The sequence below is a fragment of the Oncorhynchus clarkii genome, chromosome 5, assembly GCF_045791955.1.
Source record: "Oncorhynchus clarkii lewisi isolate Uvic-CL-2024 chromosome 5, UVic_Ocla_1.0, whole genome shotgun sequence".
NCBI classification, from domain to species: Eukaryota; Metazoa; Chordata; class Actinopteri; order Salmoniformes; family Salmonidae; genus Oncorhynchus; species Oncorhynchus clarkii.
In genome coordinates this window covers 42,298,434-42,307,986 of record NC_092151.1, presented here as the reverse complement: position 1 = coordinate 42,307,986, position 9,553 = coordinate 42,298,434, and the positions used below count along the sequence as shown (strand labels likewise).

At 40.6% G+C, this 9,553-nt stretch overlaps 1 protein-coding gene across 2 annotated transcripts; it reads right to left on the bottom strand.

Annotated features, from left to right (window-relative positions):
* Nucleotides 1-443: 443 nt before the first annotated feature.
* LOC139408873 (guanine nucleotide-binding protein G(q) subunit alpha-like) lies at nucleotides 444-9,249 on the bottom strand. 2 transcript variants are annotated; one of them, XM_071153283.1, is made up of 8 exons: nucleotides 9,012-9,249; nucleotides 8,525-8,706; nucleotides 7,583-7,767; nucleotides 6,216-6,367; nucleotides 5,748-5,876; nucleotides 3,724-3,853; nucleotides 2,697-2,850; nucleotides 444-2,151 (listed from the first exon to the last, which is right to left on the bottom strand). In XM_071153283.1, exons 2-8 carry the CDS (start codon nucleotides 8,658-8,660, stop codon nucleotides 1,961-1,963), a joined length of 1,077 nt encoding a protein of 358 aa, XP_071009384.1. In that variant the 5' UTR covers nucleotides 8,661-8,706; nucleotides 9,012-9,249; the 3' UTR covers nucleotides 444-1,960. The 2 variants fall into 2 exon arrangements, with proteins under 2 accessions (XP_071009384.1, XP_071009385.1); XM_071153284.1 differs by having other exon boundaries at nucleotides 2,697-2,745; nucleotides 9,012-9,148.
* Nucleotides 9,250-9,553: the final 304 nt, after the last annotated feature.

Sequence of the window (9,553 nt, the reverse complement as noted above, 5' to 3'; positions counted from 1 at the left end):
AACAAGGACATCATAAAAGGAGTAGCCTAGCCCTATGAAGTCTACAGGAAAGTGTTACTATGATAGCAGCCACCCTAGTCTCCTTGGTGCGAATAATATGTAACTGACACACATACATCCTATAGGCCTACACTCATGTCCCTGTCAATGTGAACCACATTGTATCCACAACAGAAAATATGCTCTCTAAATCAGTAGCAGTACATTTCTCCCTGCAGCCATGCTGTCTTTGACCAGATGGATATCACTGAAAGGATTAGAGAGCATTAACTCTCACAGATGAGCTGGGAGAGAAGGCAGGCAGACATTAAAACCCATGACAAACAATGAGTGGCAGTGTAATCCTCCAACACCATCTATGGCATTCCCTCTATGCCATAGATTCTGTGGCAATCATCACACAAATATACACCGTAGTGCAAAAAAAAACACAGAGAAATATGTTGCGTAAATTGGAATGATTTATTCCATCACAATTTCAAAACATGTACATTGCTCCAAAAATAATTTGACAAAAAAGCTAAATATATATGCTTTATTTTCAACAGACTTTAAAAATGGCACGTAACGACAGATTGATTGACACAAATGAAATAGTGCAGAGAACCTTCTGATTAGTATTTATTTGTACTCTCATATTATATATATGATTCAAGAAATGAACGCATGTGTTCAAAGCAGGTCATTGGACCCAACGTTCTCATTCAGCAGGTAAGAATTACAACACTTTTCATTTGACAGGACCTTGAAACAAGAGAACACACAGGAAGTCACTGTACCAGTTTGTATTTATAAAGTGCAATATATATATATATATATATATCGAGAGAGAGCGAGAGAGAGACACACAATATGGGGAATCATTTTCAGCCCTTTTCACAAAGGATCTTGAAACCAGAGAGTGACTCAATAATGCTAATCAAAGTTGTCCCTGAACTGAAACTGTGCCAAAGCAATACAGTACATCTCCACTGAGAATACAAAGGACCGTCAAAAAGCAATGTTACGGATCAACGATAGACCTTGTCTAAGTGGATAACATTCCCTTATTGGATGAGGAACAGTATAATGATGCTCTGTTTAGCGGGGGCAAATATAGTTATGTTATAACACTGGTAGTTGACGTGTACAGTATTACAACTGCAAAGTGTTGATAGTCAAACACATTTCAGCTAGAAATGTGGTGGTACAGCTTCAGATTTTACACTTCAGTACAGGCTATTCAGTCAATAGAGGTAATACTATTTTGGCAACACATAAGCCCCACTTACAATGTATACACCAATAGAAAAACAACCAAATGTGTCAATTGTGCAAATAATACCTGTATGCTAGGTTACACGTCCTATGTGATGATTATGATTGTTTATTCTATCCTCTGACCCAGAGAATGACTACTCATTTAAATACGTAAACAATGTATAGACTGCGACTGTGACCCGCTGGAGGATATAAGGTGAAGAGCTGCATAGCAGTTATCTAAATGTCAACCAGACATTCTCTGACAAGAGAGCCATGGGTCAACAGTCCTCAGAGAGACAGGTGGCACATCAAAGCACTTTAACTCTCATCTGAAGTGTGTTTACACTGTTATAAATGTGTTTTGAATGGTTTACAAAGAGTTCCTAATAACTCTCAATGTACACCAGAATCATCTTTCCTCAAAAAGGCACCGTATTATTCATCATCATGACACACCTCGTGAACAAAATCAAAGATGCCCGTTTAAAACAAAATGCAGGGGTGAGCAGTTGATCCATTGGAAATAATCCAGCCATTTATGGAAAATGCTCTGTAGAAGCAGTCTTCAACTCCCATTGTGGGTAGTAGGGTTTCAGCGTAGTGGAAGACAACCAGTCATACTGAAGAAGTTTGTACTATGGCTCCGGGCCCTGGTCTCTGGCTGCAGCTGTTGGAGCAGATTGCATTACAAGTCTGTAACTGCTATCGGCTGGAGTCTTTAAACCAGGTTGTACTCCTTGAGATTCAGCTGCAGGATGAAGTCCTTGACAGCGGCAAAGACGAATCGAATGTTCTCCGTGTCGGTGGCACAGGTGAAGTGGGAATAGATGATTTTATCACTATCTGGATTCAGGTCCACAAACATCTTCAAGATGAATTCTCTTCCTGCCTGTGGGTCCCGCTGGGGTCCTGAGAGGAGGAGATACGATTAGTTATGATGCATGAAATTATGACAGATGCTTTTTTTTTTTTTTTTTTTACTATTATATCGGTCTAAAGCGATACATATTAAATATTGTTTCATTTCCGGTTAATGGAACAAGGTATTGGCCCAACAGGACTGAAGAGGATGGTCTTTGAAAGTGTACGGCCCACCGATTGCCTTAACTGGAACAGTGTGTGTGCTTTTTGAGGTTTAAACATGATTGTTTGTGAATGTCCTTCTGTGGCCACAGGGGACAAAGAGTTTGCAAATTGCACCTTCAAGGATCGATTATAGGCCATAAGGGGCAAGGTCATGTAAATGATGTTAGACGGCTACATCGTTAATACAATACTTTATGGTGAGTATGCTATTAATAGGGTTTATTTAGAGTGTTTTTATCTATACACTATATCAGTAATACAATCACTGAATGCTAATCAATTTTGCATTGGTAGCTTATGATCACATTTAGCTGGTCCATGGAAATTAAGCTCTTGTCATTAGGTCCATGAAAAGAAGGACTTCTTACCATCATATTCAGGGAAGTAATCCACCAGATGTGAGAACAAGATTTTCTCCTGCAATAAGTCAATCTTATTTAAGAATAGTATGATTGAGGAATCTTTAAACCATGGGTAGGTTATTATTGTCCTGAACAATGCTTTGCTTTCCTCCATTCGATTCTGTGTAAAGAAAATGAACACACACACAATGTTAAAGAGACTACTGGTATTTGAACTAATTTTTTTTCTTATTCCATCAAGGTGATGTTGGACCCACTGATCTACACAGTCAGTGTGGACAATTACTTTGCAGTGATTGTGCATGATGCAAATACTGTGCAACAGCCAGGCTTCGAGTGTGTTCCAATATTTGTTACAGTGACTGAAGGGCTCCCCCTGCAGGTGAACACTGAGCGCAAACCCTGAGTTGGTCAAAGTCCAGTTCAAGTAGCAGGTGTGTTACCAAAAAAGAGAACACGTAGGCTGGTCCCAGATCTGTATGTGCATTTAGCCAACTCCTACAACTATCGGAGTTGTCGTGCAACAACAGTCAGAGGGGTTGGCTAAAGTAGAGATCTGGGTGCAGGCAAGGTCCAACTCCAACCCTATGAATGAGTATGAATGGAGATCAGCTGGGGGGGGGGGGGGGGTTGGGGAAATCTGGGTCATCTTCACATAACAGGTTTGTGGCTTATTAAACATTAGCGCTGGAACAATGTGTCTCTGTGTTAGGACTGACTGGTTGATTGTCTTTCTTGGTTGATCCTCTCCTCCACTAGAACAGAGCCAGTCATAGAGAGATAGCAAGAGGCAGAGAGTTTGTCCAACTTTCTAGTAAGATGTCATGCTTCTGCCTCTTAGCAGTCCATCTACCCCATTCACGAGTTCAAGCATTACAGTTGGTTAGCACAGTTTAAAATGGTCAATATTTAGCTGACTATCATTGGTCTGCATTATTCGGGAGGCTCCAACATGGCTGTTGTGGACTGATACAATGTCCTCTAAGAACATCATAATGCTTTGGACTGTTAAAACCGCAATGGCCAAACTCACCTCGTTGTCAGACTCTACCAGGACCTGGTCATATTCACTGAGAGCCACCAGGAACATGATGGAGGTGACATTCTCAAAGCAGTGGATCCATTTCCGCCTCTCGGACCTCTGGCCACCCACATCCACCATCCTGAGAACAGCAGCACAGCACGATGAGGTTTAGGGGAAAACGGTCAACAAGCAGGTATAGAGAATACAGAGTAAACTATTTTTCTAATGGGTTATGATGAGTTACTAAAATGCCATTACTACAGTGCCTTGCGAAAGTATTTGGCCCCCTTGAACTTTGCGACCTTTTGCCACATTTCAGGCTTCAAAAATAAAGATATAAAACTGTCTTTTTTTTATGAAGAATCAACAACAAGTGGGACACAATCATGAAGTGGAACGACATTTATTGAATATTTCAAACTTTTTTAACAAATCAAAAACTGAAAAATTGGGCGTGCAAAATTATTCAGCCCCCTTAAGTTAATACTTTGTAGCGCCACCTTTTGCTGCGATTACAGCTGTAAGTCGCTTGGGGTATGTCTCTATCAGTTTTGCACATCGAGAGACTGACATTTTTTCTCATTCCTCCTTGCAAAACAGCTTGAGCTCAGTGAGGTTGGATGGAGAGCATTTGTGAACAGCAGTTTTTAGTTCTTTCCACAGATTCTCGATTGGATTCAGGTCTGGACTTTGACTTGGTCATTCTAACACCTGGATATGTTTATTTTTGAACCATTCCATTGTAGATTTTGCTTTATGTTTTGGATCATTGTCTTGTTGGAAGACAAATCTCCCTCCCAGTCTCAGGTCTTTTGCAGACTCCATCAGGTTTTCTTCCAGAATGGTCCTGTATTTTACTCCATCCATCTTCCCATCAATTTTAACCATCATCCCTGTCCCTGCTGAAGAAAAGCAGGCCCAAACCATGATGCTGCCACCACCATGTTTGACAGTGGGGATGGTGTGTTCAGCTGTGTTGCTTTTACGCCAAACATAACGTTTTGCATTGTTGCCAAAAAGTTCAATTTTGGTTTCATCTGACCAGAGCACCTTCTTCCACATGTTTGGTGTGTCTCCCAGGTGGCTTGTGGCAAACTTTAAACAACACTTTTTATGGATATCTTTAAGAAATGGCTTTCTTCTTGCCACTCTTCCATAAAGGCCAGATTTGTGCAATACACAACTGATTGTTGTCCTATGGACAGAGTCTCCCACCTCAGCTGTAGATCTCTGCAGTTCATCCAGAGTGATCATGGGCCTCTTGGCTGCATCTCTGATCAGTCTTCTCCTTGTATGAGCTGAAAGTTTAGAGGGACGGCCAGGTCTTGGTAGATTTGCAGTGGTCTGATACTCCTTCCATTTCAATATTATCGCTTGCACAGTGCTCCTTGGCATGTTTAAAGCTTGGGAAATCTTGTTGTATCCAAATCCGGCTTTAAACTTCTTCACAACAGTATCTCGGACCTGCCTGGTGTGTTCCTTGTTCTTCATGATGCTCTTTGCGCTTTTAACGGACCTCTGAGACTATCACAGTGCAGGTGCATTTATACGGAGACTTGATTACACACAGGTGGATTGTATTTATCATCATTAGTCATTTAGGTCAACATTGGATCATTCAGAGATCCTCACTGAACTTCTGGAGATAGTTTGCTGCACTGAAAGTAAAGGGGCTGAATAATTTTGCACGCCCAATTTTTCAGTTTTTGATTTGTTAAAAAAGTTTGAAATAGCCAATAAATGTCGTTCCACTTCATGATTGTGTCCCACTTGTTGTTGATTCTTCACAAAAAAATACAGTTTTATATCTTTATGTTTGAAGCCTGAAATGTGGCAAAAGTTTGCAAAGTTCAAGGGGGCCGAAAACTTTCGCAAGGCACTGTATGTACTGAACTGTAAAGCATGGAACAATGTCAATTTTTATTTGAGTACATCAAAATGATGCCTCTGATAACAGTTTAATCTTCTAGGATAATCTTGATTACTCGTGTTCACCAGACAGGGAGACGGTAGTAGGCTATGTGGATGTTTACCTGAAGACCACACTCTGGAGGTCAAAGGGGTACTCGATGATGCCTGTGGTGGGGACCCGGACCCTGAGCACATCCTGCTGGGTCGGCACATAAGATGACTCAGCTATACGGTCCAGTGAATTCAGGTAGCTGAAAGGGCATGAGAGGAATGGGGTTAGTATCATTATTATTCTGTTTACAGTTCTGTTACTCATTATATCACTTCTCAGAAAAAGAGGTCATAAGATATATAATCTTTCACCCAAGCATCACAATAGGAAGCAATCTGGTCATTGGACCTCTTCATTGCTTACCTAAATCTGCACAGCCTGTTAAGTATGAGAATGATATGTTTCTTAACATAACTGGTATTGGACACAGGGGAAACTATTTGGCAAGAGTTAGGGAGTAGTTATTTACTGGTCTCTGTGTCTATTCACTGTTTGGCAGTCTAGACTAGAGGCGGGTAATGGTGACTGCTTTACTCACTATTTGGCAGAGTCTGAGAGCTGGTATTCCCTCTTCCGATCATAGCATTCCTGGATCCCTGGGTCATTCCATAGACTCTTAATGGCGTCAATGTACGGATTTGTAAACGTGATCTTCTCCACGTCCACTTCAATGACAATATTTGCATGGCCCTGAAAAAGGTGAGAGAAAGACAAAGAGAAGGGGAAAGAGATCATTACTTGAGAGACGTAGAGAGGCATTTGTCTGGGTGATCACATTCTTGTAAATGGCAGGCAAGGGATTGTGTTAGCTTGGCCCCAAACCTATCTAGAATTGAAATGGGTATTAGTGTGAGGCAGGCAGCACATAGCACTGAATTTGTATGATTATTATATGGAGGTTTTGCAGGATATAAAGGTCAGCAAAGTATATTTGTCTCTCTCGTGGAGATTCCCTACTTTATGTGTGGGCCAACAGTCAATCACGTGTACCTTTTACAAGACCTTGTCTGTCATCCTGCTCAGTAACTAATGACATCACCAGCTAGGCAGAAAGTAAACAAAGTTACATATATCATAATGGCGTCACCTAACCCCTTACTACAAGCCTCACAGAGCCTCTAGAAACTAATAAAAGGTCTGTACAAACATGGGCCTGGCCATTACAGCTAGGGTCGGGAGTTTTTTCTGACAATGTGACCTGCCAGAAAGCCCCTAGACAAGGGGTCTTCAACCTTTTCTTGCCCAGGCACTCCCACCCAGCCAAACCGGCGGCCCAGGGACCCCGATCATACGTTAGAAATATGTTTCATGTTTTATAATAAGGTGAATGATAATGGCAAGGAGAATTAATCAACATTTTTAAATGAATAGACATGGTAGATAGTTAGTTATTCATTATTTTGCAGTGATTGGTGCTCACAGGTACTTTTTAACAGACTATGTCAGGTACTCCAGTGAGTGTAAATAGCTCCAATGAATGTAATTCGCTCAATATTAGGAATTGAGAACTAAAGTTATAATTAGAAATAAGATAGTCTCCTATTTTATACTGTAGGTATGTAATTCAAAATGTGTTTAGTATGTGATTGTTAGCGATATTCATAAAAACTTTGGGGGGAATATACTTTTTTATGTTTTTATTTTTGGGACCTCATGCAGTACCGTCGCAGACACCTAGTGGTCTGCAGACCCGAGGTTGAATATCCCTGCTCTAGACTAGAGGCTATGACTAATGCTCATAGTTTTTCCAGGTGAGATTACAAGGTGTCAAGGTCTAGAAAAACACAGGTCCATAAAATGTATTATGGTGCAAAAACTCCTCACCAACAGACTTGTGGGCGACCAACACCAAATGTTGACAATAAACGGGAAAAGTCGGTATAGAATAAACAACAAAAGGGTTACCTGGTTGCCTTCACACTTGTAGAGGATCTGCAGGGTCTCCATAGCATGGATCATAGTCTGCATGGCAGTGAAGATGTTCTGGTACACCAGCTTGGTGAAGCCTCGCTTGTCGTCCTCGGAGTAGCCCGTCCCATGGATGATCCTCATCTGCTTGATGAAGGTGCTCTTCCCACTCTCACCAGTCCCTGGGGAGAAAAAAAGCTCGGAGATGAACTCAGTTTCACTTTTAAATCCCTACTTTTAAACACCATTAATGTGTGCAGTGGCTCTCTTCTCACTAACCCACACAGTAGCTGGAGGTTGCTGATGAAAGTGAGGCACATTTTAAGCTTATAATAGTGTCATCTTTATATTGTTAATTTCATGAATAAGTTAAATTCAGATTAAAGCAATTGCAATCTGTCACCTGCTACGGAAGAGAGGGACTGTGTTGGCCATTAAATGTTGATACAAAAGTGTCGGAGGGTTTGGCTACTGTGTGTGCATTGTATGTACAGTATGCCACTGGAATAGATTTCTGATCTACTAATTTAAATGGGTGGTGATCCATGACAAGATTCGATGATTTCTAAGAAATGTGTCCCCTCTGCAATTTAACAACCTAGTGTTTATTGTAGCAATTGTAAACACTTCCTTAGTTGCCTAACAAACTATATTGGCCCATTTGCTGTCAGCATTCTTTCATTAAGTTATCATTTATTTTACTCCCAGCAAGCTGAGCTGGTTGTGTGAACATATTCAAGTTATATAAACATCAAAGAGTACTAAAGACAATTCACAACAATAAACATTGTTTTCTTGGCAATATCTAATTTTAATATGAATAAAAATGGCCAAACAGAGCCAACCGTGTAACAATGATAGTCATACAATGTATCATTATTTTAAACATTGTTTCAATGTCATATCAGTGCTTTGAGTGGGATTCAGAACTTAGTTTACCGAGAAGCAACAGCTTGAACTCGCGGTTCGAGTCTTTCTTGTCCCGGCGAAGCTGCCTTTCGATCTCGTCGTTGATCCGCCGAGCCTCCTTTCCCTCTTCGCTGAGGCAACAGGCCCCTATGGAGTTCAAAGTCATGACTCCCTTGAAAACACTTTGGCTACTTTTGGTCGAAGAGGTAAACCTATATTCCCAAAGTGAAAGAAAACAATTATAATTTTTAAAGATATTTATATTTCTAAAAATACTTCCCTCAGCTCAGCCTGAATGTTCAGTACAGTGCCGTACAGACTAGGCAGTAAAAGCCAAGCGCAATAATAACGCAAATGCAATTCCCAGATAAAAATAAAAAATAAACTTTGGCAGAAATAGACCACGTTGTTTTCTTTTTATATAAACTGCGGTCCTCCAAAGAAATGCTGTAGCAGCCAAATTGGGTAGCAGTCAATCTGTGGGAGAATGAATAATTAAATACCAGCACATCTTTACCTCCAAATGTTGAACTCCGGGCGTGGTGGGTGACTATGGCGGACTTTTACTCCATATCGCCACAAATGTATAAAAAACTAAATTCCATTATTGCACGGGAATATCAACACAAATTATCCCATGCCACAATATGGTGCGTTTGAATTTGTCTTCTTGAAAATAGTCTGTTTAACTTTGCTCAATTTTTTCTATTCTCACCTTTGCTTGTCCAATCTTATAATTTCATGATGTACAGAATACAGGCTACTCTGTAACCTATGTGAACCGAGCAGCAAAAAGGCAAGAGCGTTCCAAATAAAAGTGCTCCACACAGAAAAGTACATGTAAAACATTTTTCTTCATCCACCCTCTTCATTCTTCTTCAACTTCATCACTCATCCTAGTCTTTATTTGCATTTTCCCACATCATGCTAATCTACATCGTAATCATCTTCATCAAATTTAAAAAGTGTTGGCCCATGAGAGTGAAGGAGGGTCGGACAGTCTCTCGTAGTAGAGGACTCTTATTTTGACACAATTCTAGCCATTCTTGCTGCAGCTGC